The following is a 22,721-nucleotide window of genomic DNA, read 5'->3' on the forward strand; positions in this document are numbered from 1 at the left end:
TGAACATTTGGGCTGATGAATGGTATAAAGATGAGGATTGTTGTTGTTGTTTTTTAAAAAAAGAAAGCAGGGCCAATATTTTGCCCTAAAGCTTCATAGCTAAAATCCTTATGCTATTTTCACCACTCGGCAGAATAGTTTTACAAGGAGATTGGTAGCCTTAAGATACCCTGGCAACTATTTCCCCCTAAAATGTAGCTAAAAGAGCACACAGAAGAATAGTAGGATATATCCTGTTTCATTAAATACCTTGTAACTTGCTTCATGTGTTTATTATAAGGAGAAATTCTGATACCAGATACAATATCCATGGATTAAGGAGAAAATGCAAATCTGGTAGAGACGGATTGTACCAAGCTGCAGTACTGAGTATTTCTTTGTTTTGCAGCCAGATATGAAGCCTGGATACTCATTTATCTTCTACATTTACTTCCCTACAGATTCATTCTTAACACTATGAATTATAGACTTATCAGCTTATAGGTAGCTACTGCACTAAAATAATTACCCTGTTCAATTGCCTGCTTTTCTAGAAGAATCCTGGGCTTTGCTGACCAGGCTTAACAGAAGAACATCTGTTCTAGTTTATTTATTAATTCATTTAAAATTTTCTCTGCCTTTCTATTCAAATCAGCACTTACAATTGCTAATAAATTTTTAAAACATGATACAGCTGATTAAAAACCTAATGAATGCAGGCAATCCTAGACTTACAATCAGAATTGGGACCAGAATTTTATGGTATTTTTGTGAAGGTTGTTCAGTGAATCACTGCAGTTAAATAAATCATGTGGCTATTAAGCAAATCCAGTTTTCCCCATTGACCTTGCTTGTTGGAAGTCAGCTGGGAAGATGGCAAATGGAGATCACGTGACTCCAGGACTCTGCAGCTCTTGTAAATGTGACTGGAAATGCTGCAACCGTCATAATAGCAATAGCACTTAGACTTATTATAGCACTTCACAGTGCTTTACAGCCCCCTCTCTAAGTGGTTTACAGAGTCAGCACATTGCTCCCAACAATCTGGGTCCTCATTTTACCAATATTGGAAGGGTGGAAGGCTGACTCAACCTCATAAGTGTGAGGTATAATTGTAAGTCACATTTTTCAGTGCCATTGCAATTTTGAATGGTCTCTAAATGAATAGTGGTAAGTTGTGGACTGCCTGTACCAAAATAAGGAAATGATTAAAAGCCTGGCAAAGGAGCTATTCCTTTATGGATTTTTTATAAGCTGAGGGTCTGGAGAGCACACATGTTGCACGGTGCCTTCTATACCTTGAGACTTTGTAGGAGAAAACTCTCCCATATGATAGTAAGCCTGTGACAATGGGGCATTTCAAGAAGATCTCTCCTGCAGATCTTAATGCCAGAGAGGCATTGTTTTGCACTGCAAGATGCTCTGATGGGTGTTGAAAAGATCAGTGCTAAATATATGCACAACCTACTATTCCGTTTCTTTTTAGGACCATGCCAGTGAGTTCGTTTCAATTGTTTTGTAATGCTCCAGATGTGATTTGACTCCAATTTTGTCTGGTACTAGTTCAAACAAGTCCATTAGAACAGGAAGATAGGATGGCACAGAGAAGAAATGGGATGTTCCAGAAATCTTTGAAATGTTTGTTGCTGATAGGTTTTTCACATGCCTTGCAATACCCACATTAAACTTTTTATGGAGATGCCAATTGATTGGCTGCCCAAGAGCAATCAGTGTCCAGCAAACTATGATGGCCTCCTTCCTTTCAGAAGTCTGAGGCTGATAACCATTATTGGTCTTTACACTATGATTAGTCCTTTTTAATAGGCCTTATATTCCTGTAAGTCCTGCAATTATTTTCTTAAAAGTTTGTTATAAGAAGACTAAATGATTTAAAAAATGTTTGTTTTCAGAGATCCAAACACCATTTTTAGGGGAAACTCATTAACCTCCAAGTGCATTGATGAAACCATGAAACTAGCAGGGAAGCATTATCTTCAAGTCACACTGAAACCTATTATTGATGAGGTGAGCTCACCTTTATTAGCAGAGTATGCAATATCTTGTTATGGTTGTTTGACCATCAACAATGTACCAAGTCAAGAACATATAAACAGTATGTTACAGACATAAACCCTTGTTTCTAAAAAAGAATTTAATCTACATACAAAAGACGCAATTGGTGTAAATAGCTGCCTATTTTTAGATCCAGAAAAGTGTTTTTTTCCCTTAAATTTGTGGAAATACTTGTTATCTCCATATTGCAGTTGTCTTGTCTTTTTTCCAATGATAGAAATAAGCAAACCACATATTTCCTTTAGTTGATTCAGCATTTTCCTGAGTTGATAATGTCATGGCTAGCCAATAATCTATGCTATTTTTTAAAAAAAATTAAAGTTTGCAACACCATGTCATATTTTGTCTTATTCAAAACAATGAGATTTTTTTCCCTTAAGTATTCCTTTGATAGGATATTGATAACGTTGGAGTCCATTGGAAATGAATGGCTAATAAATTTTAATATATAGAATAACTAACTAAATAAATAAATAAACTGGAGAAACAGTTTAAAAACTATGACTGCATTTCTTTTTGCGGACCATTTATTTCCAAATGAGAACCTTTTCTCTATAGCCTAAATATTTGTCTCCTTATTTCATTTTCCTTAATCATCATATGCATCACATTAGCAATGTCACTAAACACAGTTAAGGATAGAATTTACATTTTAGCCAGTACTGGAAATTAGATTTGCAGTGGGTTTGTAAACTTCTCACTCCAGGAAAAAATGATTAGTGTCATTGCCAAAATAATAAGAAATAAAACTTGAACGCAAGCAAGAACATTGTTTTCAGATAGTTCATTTCTATAAAACAACTGCAGTAGGACAAATTCCATCTAAAAATTGAGACATGTCAAATCCTACTGGTAAGTAATTCACTACACTGATATCAAATATATATTCTCTTTCCTATTTCTCTCAGATCTGCCAGCTCCATAAACCTTGTGAAATTGATCCTGTGAAGTTGAAAGATGCTGAAAATTTGGAAAATAATAGGGTAGGTAGTTCAGCTGGTAGGGGAGAAAGTCAGTTTTTCACTTATGAAAATGATTGCTTCTTGAAATATGCTACCAGTTGTAAGCTAGATGGGAATAGATAATTGTTTTCAGTAGGAATATAATCAGCATATGAATTTGCTACTCTTCTCTGCAACAGAGTGATACTGATCCCAATGTCCAGATGTTTTTCATATTTCATAAAGATTGTTTCACATATTACCAGATTTCAATACAAAACAAAAGGAGAAAAATAGTTTTTGAATAAGAGAAATTTACTGTTAATTAGAGCAATTAATCAGTGGAACAGCTTGTCTTCAGAAATTGTGGGTGCTCCAACACTGGAGGTTTTTAAGAAGAGATTGGACAACCATTTATCTGAAATAATATAGGGTCTCCTGCCTGAACAGGAGTTGGACTAAAAGATCTCAAAGGTCTCTTCCAATTCTGCTATAATCTGTTGTAAATTCAGTCAGAAGTATATGGATTCTCACTGAAATGTGTTTTAAAATATCTGAAACAAAGCCTGTTTTTTTTCTTATACTTCGTTTCATTTTGAATTTTTTAATCTTTCATATAAAAAGGTAAAGGTTCCCCTGCACATGCATGCTAGTCGTTTCCGACTCTAGGGGCCGGTGCTCATCTCCGTTTCAAAGCCGAAGAGCCAGCGCTTGTCCGAGGACGTCTCCGTGGTCATGTGGCCAGCATGACTAGACGCCAAAGGCGCACGGAACACTGTTACCTTCCCACCGTAGTGGTCCCTATTTTTCTACTTGCGTTTTTACGTGCTTTCGGACTGCTAGGTTGGCAGAAGCTGGGACGACCCTAAATGAAAACTTACTAAGATACGTGGAATGACAGAAATGTTTTTCTGGATTATGAAGCTATTTTTAATTGAGGCTATCAAGAACTTACATAAGTGTTGTTTTAATCAAATAAACCCTTGCATACACTGGCTTATAATAACTCCAAAGGTTTTCAGAAAAAAATATTTCCCAAACTGAATTGACGATGTTAAATACTGTGAACCTGGAAAAAACCTCAAGTCTATCACCAATTTATTATTTATTTTCCTCAGCCTTTAGAAAAAATATTTACAAGTGGTGTTTTGAAAAATACCAGTATAAGTAGGTAATATGGTATTAAAGTAATGGCATTGAGTATGATAATCAAATTCCATTAATATGAAAATTAATTAAAATGTATCTTGTTCAATGTTTTAAAGGTCTGAAATTATTTTGGAATTAATGTTTTATGCTCTTCACTTTCATCCTAGGAAAATCTTAGGCAGTACGTAGATCGGATTTTCACAGTTATTACAAAATCTGGGGTCAGTTGTCCTACAGTGATGTGTGATATCTTTTTTTCATTGAGGGAATCAGCAGCTATACGTTTCCAAGGTAACCTAGAATTAAAACATTTTTTGCTTTTCTGTTTAACCTAATTGGAACATTATCTATTTGTACATTCTTAGAATTAATCACCATTGCAGTTGTGAAACCATTTTACTACATGTTCCTGATATGTGTATACATTTGTATATACATGTACTTTCTCTATCTTATTTGTAAGCTACAGTAGTGTGTTTACACAACCTTATTTAGATAATATATTTTGTATAAACTTTAATAATATATGGGTCTATCTTATATTTGAAAGCTCAGAAATTAATTAGCAGAACAGTACTATCATGGTCAAAATTAATATTCATATACATACAGTAGGAGCTCAACATTATTACATATTTAAAGTAGTTATACTTGATTATCAGGTGAAGATCAAATTTTAAAAAGGTACTCAATGTTTTCACATCCCTATAAGGGATGTTTTTTCCCTTAAATCTTATTTTGCTAAGTCAATTAACAGTCGAAAAACTATAAATACATAAACAGTATTGAAAATATAGCTTCAGAATTAGTACTCATGATAATAGAAATAGCAATAGCACTTAGACTTATATACAACTCTATAGTGCTTTATAGCACTCTCTGGGCCATTTACAATGTCCGCCTATTGCCCCCAACAATCTGGATCGTCATTTTACTGACCTTGGAAGGATGGAAGGCTGAATCAACTTTGAAGCCCATCAGGATCAAAGTCCAGATTATGAGCAGAGTTAGCCTGCAGTACTGCATTCTAACCCCTGGGCCACCAGGACTCCATAAGGAAAAAGAAAAGATGAAAAAAAGGTCTGGAAAAAGAAATCCAGGAAGCATATTATTATTTATTATTTATTTATTATTTATTTATATTGAACTTCTAATAAATATGACACTATTGTTAGATGACTATTGGTTTTCTCCTCATTTTCATCCAAATAACTGTGCACTGAGGAAAGTAAAAAAGGGGCAGTGAGCAAATAAGGTAAGTGAATAATATTAAAGATATCCCTGGAAGGATTTTTACTAGGAACTAATCAAGGAGGAATAAATTTGTCCAAAGGTTGGACAGATCTTGATAGCTCTTAACTAATTGCTAGTATTGTACCATGTTATTACAGGGTGTTTTGATGACAGAAGAAGACTTAATCATTAGTTGTCAGTATGACACTTCAAATGGGAGGCTTATAAAATTTTATAGTTTTAATTCTTATGCTAATCAATGACCCAAATAAATAAACATTAACAACAATTGTCTTCCACTTGGGCAATTTGATAGCTATTAAGAAAGAGATGATGGCTAATTTTGAGATAATATAAAAGCCATAAAAGACATTACTAGTATTGTAAATTCTAAACTGAATGTAGCTGAGAAAAGATTATCTCAGCTGAAAGATTGTGGGAAGTCAGTAAATACATCTATAATTGCTTTATAATTGTTCTAAAATTATAAAGGGAGTACAGAAATCATATCATCATCACACTGAAAATGAAAAATATTCCGTATGACTTTAAGCTACTGTTGAAGGAGGAAGATTATGTTCTTTCCTTTATGTTTTGTGTTTTTTTGCTATCCTTATTTTTATCCAGACTGCTAAATATCTTCATTTTGGAGATTAAAATATGCATTCACTTATGATAGCTGCATATCCTTGGCTGCAGAGGAAAATTATGAATTGCAGTTACTTCCACAGACGTGATCAGAATAGATGTTCAAATATTGGTCATTAAGGATATTGTTGACCCTCACTCTTCTTATTTTACCACCTAAAATTCTTAATTATCCATTGCCACTGTATTCAGCTTATTTTTAGATTGCTCTCAGCATCTTCATCTCTTGTTTTCATGGGCAGATGCATCTCTTATATACAGATGTTTCCTCTTATTTTGACAAACCTGAATTTGAATAGCAAGTTGCAGATAGCCCTCCATCTTTTTACCAGCAATTGTTCATCTTAACATTTTCCCCTGGGCTGAATAAGATGTTTTCATCTATCACTCTTTCCTTTTTGGGGTCGTCTGAATCATTTGGAGAGTAGAATCAAAACATGATCATTTGTATTCTGTTTTAAAATTATAGATGACCCAGATGTGAGGTACACAGCAGTAAGCAGCTTTATTTTTCTGAGATTCTTTGCTCCTGCAATTCTTTCTCCAAACCTTTTTCATCTTACACCACATCACCCAGTAAGTACTTCAGCTTCTGGAGGTCAATGACGAGCCCAGAAGGTCTTCTGCTTTGAAGCCCTGTGTCTTTTTTACTGCTGCTCTTTTTCATTGTTTGGATTTTAGATTTTATCTGGCTAGTAACAAGTTATAATTTGTATCACTTTTTTTACAATTCAAATGCTGAAATGGACAATACTTAAGTATGTACAATATCTTACACAATAGATTAATATGAATGTTTACACTTTGTACCAAATGTCATATATATGGGCATTCCTAAAGGGTGATAAATGTGAAAAAGAAATGTTTACCATAAGATTGACAACTTTTCCAGCAGCAGAAATAAAAAGGGTGAGTGCCAAAAATGTTGAAAAATCAAGAGTTAAAAGGAAAATTAGCTTGTTCATCTGCATACCTGAAGAAATAATTTTTTGTTTGTTTCTTTATATGCAAGAATTTAGTTCTAAAATTCCTTCCAATTCAAATATATCTTATTAATGTGCAGCAAGTTGCTGTTGAAAAAGAAAAATTTTGAAAGCATAAATTCAAGTTGTGGAATTCTGTAAATGTGCATATTACTTTGTATTCTTAGTAAAAAAAAAGTTCTACTTCCAAATTGGCAATTTGAATTTTTCTCCAGACTGAATAATTTTTAGCACAAAATTATTTTCAGCCTGGTTCTGTAAATAATATATTTATTTAATTCTGCAATGTTGGCTCTTACAAAGGAAACTAAATAGGAATTTTGGGGCAGCCATTAAGAGAGTCCTGTTTCTTTAGGTTTTTTCCTGTCTAACAAAAAATAAAGAAAATATTGGTCAATTTGGAAAATAATAAATTTTCCTTAACCACTGCCTTAATTATTGCCTTCATATTTGTAGATGAGACAGACTATTAGAGGAACTTGGTTTTTTTAAAAAAACTGTGTAAGATATGAGCTATCTTTTCTTTACAAAATAGTAGACCTGAATTTGTATTCATTGTTTCGCATGCTGCTTTATTATTTTATTTTATTATTTTTGATTTCTATAGCCACTGATCTCAACAAGTGACTCTGGGTGGCATACATCGTAAAATAAAACAATTTAAATAATACAAAATAACTATATGGTACTATAAAACTGTCGCTATGGTTGTTAATACAGTCAGGAAATGAGGCCATACTGGGGACCCCAGGCCTAGGCACACAACCAAATCTTCATACTCTTGTGAAAGGCAACAGGGTTGGGCTAATCTTGATACCTGAAGAAAGAATGTTCAAGAGGGCAGGAGCTGCAGCAGAGAAGGCTTGTCTCTTAATTCCCAACAGCCGCCATTCCTTGGCTAAATGAGACCCGCAACAGGCCCAACCTGCCTGCTCTGTGCTTTTTTTCTTTCATGTCATCATGTTCTTTGATTGTCAGTTGTATGAGAGCAACTTATAAATCCTAGATGTCCTTACAAGTCCCCAAATACCTTCTAAAACCAATTGCGAATTGTTACCTATCCTTATGTATTATACGCCAACACTTTAGTCAGTTTTTTGACAAAGTAACACTTAGAGCCTAGTAATCATGTTTTCTTCTTCAGAATGGGTTTTTTAAATGAATAGACGTAAGATTCAAAAGGATGCGAACATCCATCAGAATCTTGCGGAGAGCAGATCTTCCTCCAGGCAGTCACCTTTTTTTTAATGAAAATAAACTAAGCAGAGTAGCTGGAGAATCCTGGCAAAAGTCCTTAAAATTTCTTCCCACTTAAATTTACTTAAACTTTACATACAGAGTAAGAAAATATTTTAATAAATGTAAACCAGAATCTAGTGTTTATGGTTTCCCACACACAAATTATAACATGGTGCTTTTCTCCTTTGTATAGGATCCACAAACTTCAAGAACTTTGACGCTGATCTCTAAAACCGTACAAACCTTGGGAAGTTTATCAAAGTCTAAGTCTGTAAGTATTTCATAGTTTTTTTTCATTACAGAACTTTTTTCAGTGTCCTGAATCATGATTGTATTTGCACTTTTTAAATTAAACCCAACCTTAAAGTGGCACTGAATGAGGCAAAATAGATTAATAGAAGACTGTTTAGGTATGCTGACCATCTTGAGTTGACCCAAATATATATATATATTTAAAGGGATGAAAAATAATAGCAGTTAAAAATCATCAAATGATTCAAAGTGCATATTGTGCAAAAAAGCAAAAGAAACAGATCATATTCAGTTCATGCAAAAAGATCACACAATCCGCTAATAAACAATTACATAGTATAATTATCAAAATGATTCACTAGAACATCTGTAAAAATTATCACGTACCAGTAATGAAAATTGGTGGGAACATAGAATCCAGAAAGTAATAAAAATGAGCAGGTTAAAATATTGTGAGATTTCCTAATACAGACTGATAATGTCTTGGCTCATAACACACCAGATTAAACTGTGGCTGAAAATAAGAAATTATGGATAATTGATGTGGCAATATTGGGATAGTAGAATAGAAGACAAAGAATTGGAGAAGATCACAAAGTATCAAGATCTGAAAATTGAAATATTCTGGCATAAACTGACCATGATGTCCCAGGAGTTATTAGCACACTGGGTGCCATATCAAAAAATCTTAGATGGCACTTAGAAAATTGGTGTATTTCACTCTATTAATTGCAAAAGGCCATACTGCTTGAATGTGCACTTAATACTACATTGATACATTATGACATCTTAGGTTCTTGAGAAAAAACTGATGTGATTAAAGGCCAACTGTGAACAGATAATAAGAGTAAGCTACTGTGGAAACTTTTTTTTTACTACAGTATAATCTGAATAAATGCATGTTTTTGCCAGGTTTGGGAAGAAAAGAGTGGGAAACAATAATAATGCAAGTCTTAAGACTATATGAATTGTGATCCAGTAGTTTTTCTAAACCAGCAAAAAAACCCAAAAACCTGAGAGATGATTCACATTATTCACTCAGCATTTCTCCCCTAGAGCTTAAAGTTTGTGAGGCACGTGTCCTATGAACTAATACTCCTGAATTATTTCTAGCCGTAGGTCACAATTAGGGAGAGTTTTTTAAACCTTTTCTGCCACTGAAAATTATTTGTCCACAAGTTAATGAATCTTATATTTTTCTGTATTTTGATCTCAAGTTTAATGATCAAAATGGTGATGATTTTTTTTTGCAGGCCAGTTTCAAGGAATCATATATGGCTATATTTTATGACTACTTTAATGAGCAAAAATATGCAGATGCAGTAAAAAATGTAAGTATTGGAAACAATGCTTTGTGTGTTTGGGGGGAATGCCAGCCAGTTCCATAAATTATTATTTATTATTCATTTTTTAAAATAAATGCTTTATGAATTTCATGAATTTATGAATTACATGCATTATATTCTAAATAATTAATTAGAAGTAAAAATAATAATGGAAATAAATCTTTTGGCCACTGAATGTGTTTTGTGGTACTGATTTAAAGTTTCCTTCAATAGATATCTTTAGAGTTGCAATAAACAACATGAAATAGTGCAATAGTGTGATCATTATAAAGATTCTCAAACAGGAAAGGTTGGATGGTTTTTTTTCATATTTGGAGTAGCTTAAGTATAAAAAAATACAACTTTAGACTATATATCGACTTTCTGTTACTTCTAGATTTATAAAATACTATAAATCTATAAAATATTATAAAATACAGAATTAACAACCATTTATCCAACATTGAAATATAATAAAGATTATGCTATCAGTGCCTCTGGGGAACATTGGAATGGGGAAGGTTATATATTTTTTTTCTTGATGTCATTCCCATACTGATCAGCCATCTACCATATGGATTAATAAGACATTTGTGAAGAATATATTTGACAATACACTATCAAAATGTCTGCATCTCCTATGCAGAATTCATTGACAAGAAGCTCATGCCTTTCATTCGTTTTTAATTAATTATTGCCCTTCATACCTATTGGACTGCAGTTCTTTTAATTCTTAACCAATGTAGATAAAAATTATTATATAGGCTGGAATTTATAATAGCTGGATTCCCACATGTTTGAAGGGCACAGATTGAAATAGACTGATTTAAGTCTATTTAAGTTTATTGCAACTGCAATAAAATATCAAAACTAAGCCTCAGGAGAAAGAGAAGAAATAGATATAATGTATTTTGTATTCCTAAAAGAGTTTCAGATGCATATGCAGACCCATAATATGGTTAAGCACAAGATAGTTAATATAATTTATTTGTACCTGAGGAATTAATTAATTAATGCCTTTCTTTCTGTTTCTATAAATAAATAAATAAATAAATCAGTGTTTTAAAACTTGAACTTACTTGCTCCAACAAGTAAGAATTAGATGACATCTATGTTAAATGTTTATTTCATATCTATTCATTCTTTCTTCCAAGTTCTTGGATTTGATTTCATCCTCTGGAAGGAGAGATCACAAAATTATAGAACAACCAATACTACTTAAAGAAGGGTGAGTTTATATCAGTGTTATGTTGTGCTGATTAATATGTGTTAAAGGCTGGGATGTGGAAATTTTAAAAAATGAATCAAAAGAAGTGCAGATAATTACTTTTAAGTTTTTAGACTATTGGATTATTATTGAAAACACCAGCTTTTTCCCCATCAGAAATATTTCCCAAGTACCAAAAACATGAAATATAATTAAGTTTAAGATAAAAGGGGTACCTGCTTCTAAATGCAATTAATTTTAATCAGATCCATAACATATACCTGTCATCTCAAACTTCGTTGCTTTCTTTTAAAAAGTATTTCTACCGACTGAAAAAAGCAAAAATACTGACTTTCTAACATTCCTTTTTAACAAAAAATGAACTTCTCAACTGTATTTTCCTTCTGCCTGGTTTTTTTTTTGTCTTTGCTTGGCCTGGTGTGTTAAAGATGCTTAAATGATTGTAAAGAAAGTTAATAATATTTCATGGGGATAAGATAGTAAAGACAGATGACACTTAGCTATAGCTTTCTGTTATATAATATATGTGCTCTTTTATTAAGCACCTCAATTACCAACTTTGACTATTCAGCTACAAGTTCCTAAACGTATTAATGTATATGAATAGGAGAAAAAGATACCTCATGGCTGATATTGGTCTACTTGCTGTCCTTGTTGGTGCCTCTTAAAGAACACATGCCTTTTCCTGGGCTTAGGTGCTGGCTGTGCAGTTTGAGTTTAAGAAATATCAACATGACACTATCTCTCTAATGCCTCCTTAACTGAAATGTGTAGTTTCTTATGAGGATGCAGCTATATTATGATTTGATCATGATTTCTGTAGTGCAGAGTTTCACAACCTTTAGGGATTTCTCAAGACTGGTCACTTTATAAGAAGAGCACAATTTCTGATAAGGACCAGGCTGAGTATATATGTATGTAAAACTGCTGTGGACTTTTTTTGCAATAGGTTTATGATCAAAAGGGCACAAGGCAGGAAAAGATTTGGCATGAAGAACTTCAAGAAGAGATGGTTTCGGCTCAGTAATCATGAATTTACCTATCAGAAAAGCAAAGGTATTAAAGTTTTTCTTTTCCTTTTAATTTAAACATTAATACACTATTTTCCAGGAGAAAATTAATCAAAACCCCCAAAACCACAATTGGTGATTAATAATTTAGGTGGTACAGAATATAATGACAATGCAATTGTGACATAAACACGTACATATGTTTGTATACACAAGGAGTTTGAAAAACCGTTTTTTCTTGTAATTATCCACCGTAGGTGATCATCCATTATGCAGCATTCCAATTGAAAACATTCTGGCAGTAGAAAAGTTGGAAGAAGAATCTTTCAAAATGAAAAATGTAAGTAGTTTCACTTCTTAACTATTACATACAACCCCTACTATACACTTGTTTCTTGTAGGAGCCAGTTTGGTCTAGTGATTAAGGTATCGTGCTAGAAATTGGGAGAACGTAAATTCAGATCCCATCTTAGTCATGAAAGGTAGCTAAGTGACTTTGGCCAGTCACTCTTTCTCAGACCAGCCCAACTCACAGGATTGTGGTTGTGGGGAAAATAGGAGGAAAGACTATTAGATATATTTGCTACCTTGAGTTATTTGTAATATGTAATATACACATACACACATACACTCTCACACAGCCTTGTCTTGTAATATACTTTATAGTCTGCAAATTGCTACACAGTTCATATCAAACGGTTCTGGATGTGAGGAGCCAGCCACTAAGCAACCCAATAATAAAAATTCATATTCTAACAGTTTTTTCCCTAAAACATTATGTTTTAAGTATTGCTCCATCGGCCCCTAGTGTCGGAAATGACTAGCACGCTTGTGCGGGGGAACCTTTACCTTTTTTACATGTTAATAATCAGTTGTTTTTCCCTCTCTCCCTTTAAGATGTTCCAAGTGATTCAGCCTGAAAGAGTGCTCTACATTCAGGCCAATAATTGTGTTGAGGCCAAGGACTGGATTGATATCCTCACCAAAGTTAGCCAGTGTAACAAGAAACGGCTCACTGTCTACCATCCTTCTGCATATCTTAATGGGCACTGGCTGTGCTGCAAAGCTATAACAGATAATGCTCCTGGTTGCACTCCTTGCACTGGGTAAGGACGCCTCCTGTTTTAAATTTTGCTTTAAATATTTGATGATAAGACATATCCCTGTGGATAATGAAAGAATGAGACCTGATGCTGTGGATAATAATAATAATAATAATAATAATAATAATAATAATAATAATAATTATTATTATTATTATTATTATTATTATTATTATTATTATTATTATTATTATTATTATTATTATTATTATTATTATTTATTTTATTTATATACCGGGCAGGTCTGACAATATGCATTAAACACTACTTAGTTTTTCTTCTCTATCCAGTTTTCCTTCTAGAAGCCAGTAACTTTTTAATATGGAACAGGCTTAGAAGATGTATTCTGACAAGACTAGAATTATAGCTGAAATTATTAAGTAAGTAGGTTATGTTAGAAATCATTTTATTTATTATGAATATCCTAGGTTAGCTAGGAAAGGGATTTGGATGTTTTTATGTATACTGTAGTTTTTACCACAAGTGCATGCAGCAGGCCCCCATCTTTAAAAGAAGAGTTCCTGTTTCTCTATCCTATAAAAGGATATGCTTTTTCAAAAAAAAAACCAAAGAAAAAAGAAAACCAATCATATCCCCAACACAATTGTGCATCATCCAAATGCAAAATAAATGTTTTATTAGTATGCGCTAATTCATATGCACATTTGTGTTAATTCAAGTCATCCCATAATCAGTGTTCTTAGTGTGCATATTCTGAAGGTATAAAGTTGATTAGTAGCTTAGAATGAATTTGAGTTCCAGTTGCTCTGTTAGCTGTGACTTTTCCTGGACATGGATGGGTCAGCCATGTGGCTCAGTGCTATGATTATTTCATGCTAATGCAGTGCATTTTACATGGAATCATTCCTGAATGAGATTTGGAAGAGCTTATACAGAGCATGGCATCAAGGTTTCTGTCCGAAACATCTTTTAGAATCCATATTACAGTGATCCGAAAGGAAACAACTTTCTTCAAAATTTTAGTAATAAATAAGGTCCTTAATGAGTTAGGAGTCTTGATAGGTTCAGAGAACATCCTTCCTGGCTTCAACTGTTGAAGTATTAAAATCTGCAAGAATAATGGAGGTAAGGAAGAACCTTGGAAAACAGGAGGAGAAGAGCCACTACGAAGACAAGAGTCAGATAAAAGAAATCTGGACCAGAACTATAACCCAAGAAAATGTTACAGACAAAACCCTCCTTAGCTCTAAGGATGATAAAGGGAGGGAGGAGAGAAGCACATTCAGATTCTGTTAAAATAGATTTATATTAATAGCAGTATTAGCTTGCATAGCATTGGTTTTCTCATCTGGTCTGCCTTGGGGAGTTGACAGCAGTGCTCATGGTTGGAAAACAAAAGTCCTTCCTTTTGGGGCACTCTGGCTTTGGAATGCCTTTATCCTGGAAGATAACTAGTGCAAATATGATTAACCTGTAAACTTTTAATATTAATTTTTAATCCATTCTTCCCTTTTTAAATTGTAAATTTCATATACTGTTTTTTTGTTATAATATTTTTTTACTTGTATACTGCCCAGAGTTTCTCAGTAAGGGAGATGGGCTGTTTCAAAAATTTGATGGATGGATGGATGGATGGATGGATGGATGGATAGATTAGATAGATAGATAGATAGATAGATAGATAGATAGATAGATAGATAGATAGATAGATAGATAGATAGATAGATAGATAGATAGATAGATAGATAGATAGATAGATTAGAGGTAGGTGATGGCTGGATAGATAAATATGATAGATGATGGATGGATGGACGGACAGACAGACAGATAATTAATTTTGGTTTTCATTGTCAGGCGAAGATTTTACTCACTCAAGATTTTGTTTTTTACTCACACATTTAATAACCGCAGCCTGATTGGCTGAAATACACTGCAGGCAGTAGAATGCTTTCTTTACTTTATACAGATGTTATGGTTCTTATTTGGAATACCTCCTCCTTTGTGTTATTTTGTTCCTGAGAATTTGTTTATCTCACACATCAGTTTATTAAAAATGTATTATCAATCTGTAATGAAAATGATTCGATTGTGAAGACTTGTTCTCTTTATTAAAACCCTTTTCAACCCATAAATGAAATATAGAGTTTCAAAATTTCTTGACAATATTTAAATGATTGTGTAGGGGTCTACCAGCAAATATACAGTTAGACATCGATGGAGATAGAGAAACAGAACGCATCTACTCCCTATTCAATCTGTATATGACCAAACTGGAGAAAATGCAAGGTGGGTATGCAAATGAGTTATTGTTTTGTCTATGGAACTCATTTTATATAAAATTAATTTTAAGGGACTTCTTACAAAATAATGGACTTTTCTTCCATTTCTGAACATTCTCTCTCATTTATTCCCCTATTCTGAATAAGTCACTTTTTTACAAAATGGGAAAAGGAGGGCAAGGAGAACAAATGAGGAAAATAATGTACCAAAGCAATACAAACTCTGCTGTTTTCATCATACAGGCATTGTGACATTGCACATATATATAGCAGAAAGTTTTTTCCCATCATTCTAATGAAAGCGCTGGATCCTGGGGACACCTCTAAAAGACACTTTTAGATCTTTGCGTTGGGACTTGTATTTTTTTTTCCTTATGGAAATATTAGTATGGAAGTTAATCATCTGATTACCTGAATGTTTTGAATGTTTTCTTTTTTAAAAAAAATTACAGTTGCAGAGAGGGTGGGCCTCTTTATCGGGTTCTTCAAGAGATAAGTTTTTAAAGCATTGCTCAGGATCCCCCACTCTCACTGCACACATTCCTTTCATAATGACTACCATTTGTACCATTTCTACTAGTATTGGCAGAAGGTCTACAACAACTCACTGCAGCCAACTCGCCATGGCCAACTCACTGCGGGCAAGAATTACACTAATATTGAAGAAACGGTGGAATAAAATCATTAAAGAAAGGATGCCAAAGAAAGGACAAAATGAAATGTGAATGACAAACATTAAAATATTTTAAAAATTATTTTAAATAATTAAATTGAATTGTCACACAGCAAGTTGTCCTGTGACGAGTTGGCCGTGGTGAATTGGCTACAGCGAGTTGTCCCTTTCCAGTTGGTTGAAGCTTTACCCTCAGTGCAGATAGCAGCTCTTGAGAGTGGTGACTTTCGGATCAGGTCCATTACCAGAGCTAAAGAACGAAACCTCACTGCTTTTCATTTCGCAGTCCTAAAACAAGGAGTTTTCCCATCTCTTATTTGATAAAGAGATTATAATTCGGTAAAGAGATTATAAATGTGATTTATGAGATTTTAATTTGTCCAAATGGAGGTATGGGTAAGGCTACACAAAGTGAATAATCTAATATAATAGTGGGAGAAAGTCCTTCCTTCTCTGAGTAAGCCATAACTCAGCTATGCAAAAGTATATCTATAGGATGCTACAATTTTCTAGATTTTTATAGTAAATCAGATTCTTAGGCATGTTGTATATTTTGCACTAATAGATTCTTTTGCAACACACAGTTTTCCATCTAAGCCACCTGCAAAACAGTTTTCTCTGTCTGATGGCCTCAAAATGTATTGGTCTTGAAGTCCCAGGATACCTTCCTGGTGCTCATCAAATTATTTAAAATTTGAAGTCCAACGCATCAAGAGGGCACCAGGTTGAGTAAGGCTGATATAGGATGCAGGAATTCATATTGCTAATAATGGTCACTAGCTTAGGTAGCTTTAAAAGGAGAGAAATATATAATGCATTATGTATGTCTTATAATAATATAATAAAAAGGACAAATACCTTGTAAAATAAATCTTTAGCTAATATCAGTAATGGAAAGTAACTCATTAGCAGTGTCCTTATGAATACTGTTATTTCCATGCCCAGCTTGAAAGCTTCTAAAGTTGATTCTCACTGAATTTTCAAATGAACAATCTGATCTTACAGGATTCTTTATATGGTCAAACTACTCTGATGTATTATCTCTTATTCAATTTTATTCTTAAGATTGTCTTGTCATTCTCAGGATACAGTATTAACTGAATCCTGATCATGTGTAATCATTATTAGCCTCACAACTTATTAATCTTTCTTTTTTGAAATCTCTTTCGACAGAGGCTTGTGGCAGCAAATCAGTGTATGATGGGCCAGAACAAGAAGAATATTCAACTTTTGTCATTGATGATCCTCAAGAGACTTATAAGACACTAAAACATATTATAGCAAATGTTAAAACCTTAGAACAGGAGCATGCCCAGTACAAGAGGGATAAGTTCAAGAAGACAAAATACGGAAGCCAGTAAGTATAGTATGATCTCAAGCACTATTGAAACAGCATTTGGCTCCCCGGCAAAGTGTTGGTTGTGTTTCAGTTTGCTTTCAATGGCCTGTAATGGGATAGATTTGTTGCCTTGGTTGAGTTGTTGCTCATAAAGCACTTGTTCATATTTGTAGCATATTCCCACCATCTGTTCCTCAATGGCAGTGTCATTGAGCCTGTCACTCCTCCATCATCATACACCATATACCAGTGATTTTCATTTTTAGAATGGCAGTTTTCTGCAGGCTAGTTTCAAATCATTAACAATTAGCGGTATGATTTTATTGAGAGGAAGAAGTTAATAGTACACTAGTTTTGCATTGACATAATCAGAGCAGCAGCGCTTAAAGCAGGGGTCCCCAACCCCCAGGCCGTGAACCAGTACTGGGCCATGGCATGCCAGCAACTGGGCTGCACAAACAAGCAAAGCCCCATCCACGAGATACAGGCAGCACACAAAATCACGCACCCTCCGGTTCGCAGAAAAACCTCTCTCCACGGAACTGATCCCTGTTGCCCAAAAGGTTGGGGACCTCTGGCTTAAAGCATCTGTGCTGCTAGATATTGCATGCAAAAATGAGCTTGTCTTGGACAAAGAGAAGCCTTTTACATCTTTTGTGGAAGGCTATAGCTCAATATTGGAGTCTATGCATTACAGGAAAATGTATGAAGTTCCAGGTACATGAAGTCCTTGGTGCTCTTTGAGCTTGGTTACTTTGTTGCAGACATTTCATTATCCAACTAGGTAACACTGATTATGTCTCCAATTAGGTAACAAATCCCCAACAGTTCAATCCTGAGTTACAAATATTCTCTTCTATTGGTAGTTCCAGGTATGACTGGCAAAGATTCTTACTGGAAATTCTTGAAAGTTGCAAGCTACAAATTACCCTTATGCCCAAAAGCAGTTCAAATACTGGTGATAACCCCCACAACTAACACCACTATCCCTGTCAGTAAAAATCACAAAATCTTGGGCAAGCCCCCTTTTCTCTTGCAATAGTCCATGATATGTACTAATGAGCATAGACAAGCAGTGAAATATCAGGCTATTTTGTTCTGGAGAAGATTGCCAAATGCTAGAAGAAGCTGATATTTTATTTACAGTAGGCATGTCACACTTGCGACATCGTGTGACGTATCGTGACTTTTCCCCCATTGCCGGCAATGGGGTGGGCACGGTTTTGGTGATGCATTCGACCCACAGGCCAGCAGTTTGACATGCCTGATTTACAGCACATTCAGTTAGATGGATTAATGGCCCAATTCTTCTGCCACATTAACTGAGAAAGGTAAATTGTAATTTCAGCACAAAGCTATTAGTTTCACTCATTCACTACAAGAACAGTCATTGTCATTTTCTGTCACAAGATAAATATAATCTTCCTATCAGCATATTTGTTTAATGTAATAAGGCATCTCCTATGCAGGCATATCACATACTCTGTCTCTTCTCGTTCTTGCTTTAATTTTGCCAAATCTTAATTTAGACAATCGCGTGATTATTCCCTAAATCTCTGGACTTTTTTTTAACCTGTACAATCTGTGTCGCTTACAAAGATATCCATATATATTCCATGGGTTTCCATTATGCATTTTTTATTTCTTTAAACCATCATATTGTTTAACAAAGAGAAGGACAAGGGGGGACATGATAGCAGTGTTCCAATATCTCAGAGGCTGCCACATAGAGGAGGGAGTCAAGCTATTCTCCAAAGCGCCCAAAGGCAGGACAAGAAGAAATGGATGGAAACTAATCAAGGAGAGAAGCAACCTAGAACTAAGGAGAAACTTCCTGACAATTAGAACAATTAACCAGTGGAATAACCTGCCTCCAGAAGCTGCGAATGCTCCAACACTGGACGTTTTTAAGAAGAGACTGGACAGCCATTTGTCCGAAATGGTATAGGGTTTCCTCCCTGAGCAGGGAGTTGGACTAGATGACCTCCAAGGTCCCTTCCAACTTTATTATTATTATGTTAAATGATGTATTGTACAGACCTGTCCATCTCACAATATCATGCCAAAATTTTCAGTCAATATATTTTTGTGGAGGATTTTTCTTTTTATCTGAAAATTAAGAATAAACATGTCAATCTTACCTTCAACTTTTTCTTCTTTCTTTTCACTTTCTAGGGAACACCCCATTGGTGACAAGAGCTTCCAAAGTTACATAAGGCAACAGTCAGAAATCTCAGCTCATTCCATTTGAAGTCTGAAGAAAGTTATTAGATGGTGTAGCTGAAGGAGTGAAGAAAGAGAAAAGCCACCTGTAGCAAGATGTACATAACAAATGTCAAGCTTGCTGAGGCTTGCTAAGTGTTTTCTCTCTCTCCAAGAACTATTACAATTGTTGCTATGCACTTTACTCATCTGGTGTTAACAGATGAAGGAACTCTGCCTTCTAGGTAGTTTTCATTGTATGTGTTGCTCTGCATTTTTAAAAGTGTTGCTCTGGTTTCTTGGAATCTAGTGATCAGTTCAATGATCAAAGCCTGTGGACTTCCTATTGACAACTTCCACACTCCTTTTACATGGCTGGGAGCCTTTTTTCTAGATTTCTATTTTTTGATGGCTGACTAGGGGCTACTTTGCATTATGCCACAGAGCAATTAGGAAAAGCTTTGCAGTATTTGCTTTTTAATGAAGTGAAGCCCAGTTGGTTATAAATGTAATCTCCCCTCACTGGAGCTTCTCTTGACCCTAAGAAGACTGAACAACAGGGTATTTTGTTAGCATTAGCAGCATATTATTGGTTTAAGAACTGGCTTCTAAAGAGAAAGTCTACTATTTAATGGTATTCCCTGGAATTTTTTGATACAGAATTGTTTCCACTATGGCAATCAATTTCTATTTTTTTCCTATAAATTTAAAACGTTATAAACCTGAATAAATACATATTTAAACAATTTAAGTATGTATACTACAAGAATGCTGATACAGTAGTTGCAAAAACAATGGTTTGATTATCAGAATTAATGGTTTTCTACTATTTAAGGGCCATTTCAAATGCAATACATTTCTTACATCTGTAATATTTCCATGTAAGAAATAAAATCAACTGTAAGCAATTTCTTAATGAGTGAAGTGAGCACACACTTGTTTTTTTATGACATTTACAGATGAAAGCAGAGATAAAATTAATCAGTGAAAAGTTGACTTAATATATAGTACTGTAGGTGACCTCAACCAGGTTCTTCCTCAGGGAATTTGGAAAGCAAAGAATGGCTATAGTAGTCTCTGATACAAAAAACTATTTCTTCTCTAGCGAGGTTGACTGCAACATACTACATACTAATACATTTCAGCAAGAAATGGAGACAAATATTTTTTACAAGATGGTTTGCACAACCTACACAGAAGTATTATCGATGTAAGAAAACAACATTCCATATGAAATAGACTGAAGAAGGCAGAGCTGTAATGTAATATTTACTTGTTATGCTCCCTTAAAGTTGCAGGATAAGGGGTTAGCAGCAAGATATCAGTAAAGAGATCTTATCAGAAAGATATGGAAGCTTTATACTGAATGTTGCATGTTCCTGTTCTCCTCGCCCTAGTATAAGCATTTAAACAAGAAGTATTTCAAGAACTGAGATAATGCAGCTTCAAGGAAAGATATGTTTAGTTTGGGTTGTTTTCATCACATTAACATATAGCTGTACTTTGTTAATATGTTATGAGTAGATGCAGAGCATAAGATTTTTTTTTAAAAAAATCAAGATGACAACCACACAATCACAATCTTGACTTTTTGACATCCCCTTCCCACAGATTCCCCTGAATAGGTGAAATGGAATGTGCAGCATACCTCACTGAATCCAAATAAATATTGTTGGGGGCTGACAAGGGTATGTGTATGTGTGCGTGCTATAAAATTATAAAATGGTTTGGACCCAGATCAAGTTGGTTGCACTTTAAGCCCCACTGATAGCTAGAACGTTTGTTATGACCAACATAAGCCTTCTTTGTTTTTCAGTTAACCTAGATATGCCAAACTGTCTGGATCCAACCCAATATAACTGATTGGTTATATCAGCTATATGCAGCTATCACTGCATGTTGGGCTTTGACAAAAGTCAAAGTAATGTGACATAAATTACAGGCTAAATGAGACTACTCTTGGACCACAATTAATGAACATTCAACTTGATGCAAAGCTTCTTTAGATCCTAATATTAAAACTGTTGTCTGCAAAACCAGCCCCACATAGTCAAATCCATACAAAGGAGAGAATGATAAATCTTTTATGCAGCGTCTATTTTTAATGGTTCTTGTTGTTCTTAGCGTTAGGTTACATTAGGAAACTAAGATGAGAATTTATATCCTATCAATTGCCAACAGAAGTGCTAGGGAAAAACTGCACCATGTGCTCTGAACTGCCATTTGAAACTGCCAGTTTTTTTAAAAAAAATGTATTTGTAACTTAATAGTCTTTTGACAAAATACTAATGACCTGCAATGTGTGTTCTATTTGCCAATTAAAAGAAGTGTTTTATTTCTGAAAAGCCTATGTGTATTCATTACAAACTAAATATTGACAAACCTTTTCAAAAGGTGGAAGCTGACTCTTAAGCTATTTATAGGCAGTGGCTACAGCAGACATGTCAAACACAAGGCCCGGGGGCCAGATGCGGCCCACAAAGTAGTTTCATGTGGCCCGCAAAGCCATCCTGGAAACAGTGAGGGAATGGTCCCCGCTGCCTTGGCCCTGGCCCAGGCTGGGCAGGAGCCAATGTACAATTTTGTGGTGGCCATCTGTGCTGTAATGCATTCAGTCTTAGCTCCACAAGGCCATCTGGAAACAGCGAGGGACCAGCCCCTGCCACGTCAGCCCTGCTCCCTGGGTGCGTGCTGGGGAGTGTTCTGAACCAGCCCTCTTCTGGCCTTGTAATAAGGCAAACCCCTATTCAGATAGAAGAGACTGGAGAGCGTTCAAGGCTAAAAGGCGTCTGCCAAGATTTATTACGCAATTAACAAAAACACTAGAGCTTGTCTTCTCAAGCGGAAGAGTTGCTTTCAGCAACCAGCCCCTCCCCAAACACTCCTTTTATTGAGAGCTCAGGGCGTGGTCTCCCTGTGCCTCCTCCCGAGGAGTCCCACAGCCTTTCTTTGTTTGTTCCTGCTCGACTGCCTCCTGCGTCGGGCGTCCTTGAACAGGGCCAGCTGTGGGTCATCATCCTCCGCACTCTCGGGCTCACGCAGCTGAGAAGAGGTCCCCGGCTGAGGGCTCTGCAAAGCCTCCAAACCATCATCAGCCGGTTCGT

At 35.0% G+C, this 22,721-nt stretch overlaps 1 protein-coding gene across 3 annotated transcripts in view; it reads left to right on the forward strand.

Annotated features, from left to right (window-relative positions):
• The window catches only part of RASA3 (RAS p21 protein activator 3), a 152,102-nt gene extending 130,146 nt beyond the window's left edge, over positions 1 to 21,956 (forward strand). For 2 of the 3 annotated variants that reach the window (XM_081326879.1, XM_081326880.1), the window contains 13 exons: positions 1,890 to 2,004; positions 2,961 to 3,035; positions 4,310 to 4,433; positions 6,493 to 6,599; positions 8,439 to 8,516; positions 9,751 to 9,828; positions 10,977 to 11,050; positions 12,000 to 12,106; positions 12,318 to 12,400; positions 12,958 to 13,166; positions 15,307 to 15,410; positions 17,250 to 17,433; positions 19,591 to 21,956. In XM_081326879.1, the coding sequence (XP_081183005.1) occupies positions 1,890 to 2,004; positions 2,961 to 3,035; positions 4,310 to 4,433; positions 6,493 to 6,599; positions 8,439 to 8,516; positions 9,751 to 9,828; positions 10,977 to 11,050; positions 12,000 to 12,106; positions 12,318 to 12,400; positions 12,958 to 13,166; positions 15,307 to 15,410; positions 17,250 to 17,433; positions 19,591 to 19,666 (1,414 nt within the window). In that variant the 3' untranslated portion in view covers positions 19,667 to 21,956. Of the gene's footprint in view, positions 1 to 1,889; positions 2,005 to 2,960; positions 3,036 to 4,309; positions 4,434 to 6,492; positions 6,600 to 8,438; positions 8,517 to 9,750; positions 9,829 to 10,976; positions 11,051 to 11,999; positions 12,107 to 12,317; positions 12,401 to 12,957; positions 13,167 to 13,453; positions 13,544 to 15,306; positions 15,411 to 17,249; positions 17,434 to 19,590 lie in introns of those variants that run through there. The other variant, XR_014026323.1, reaches the window with a different exon arrangement.
• Positions 21,957 to 22,721: the final 765 nt, after the last annotated feature.

This window comes from Vipera berus (genome assembly GCF_964194415.1).
Source record: "Vipera berus genome assembly, chromosome: 4".
NCBI lineage: Eukaryota > Metazoa > Chordata > Lepidosauria > Squamata > Viperidae > Vipera > Vipera berus.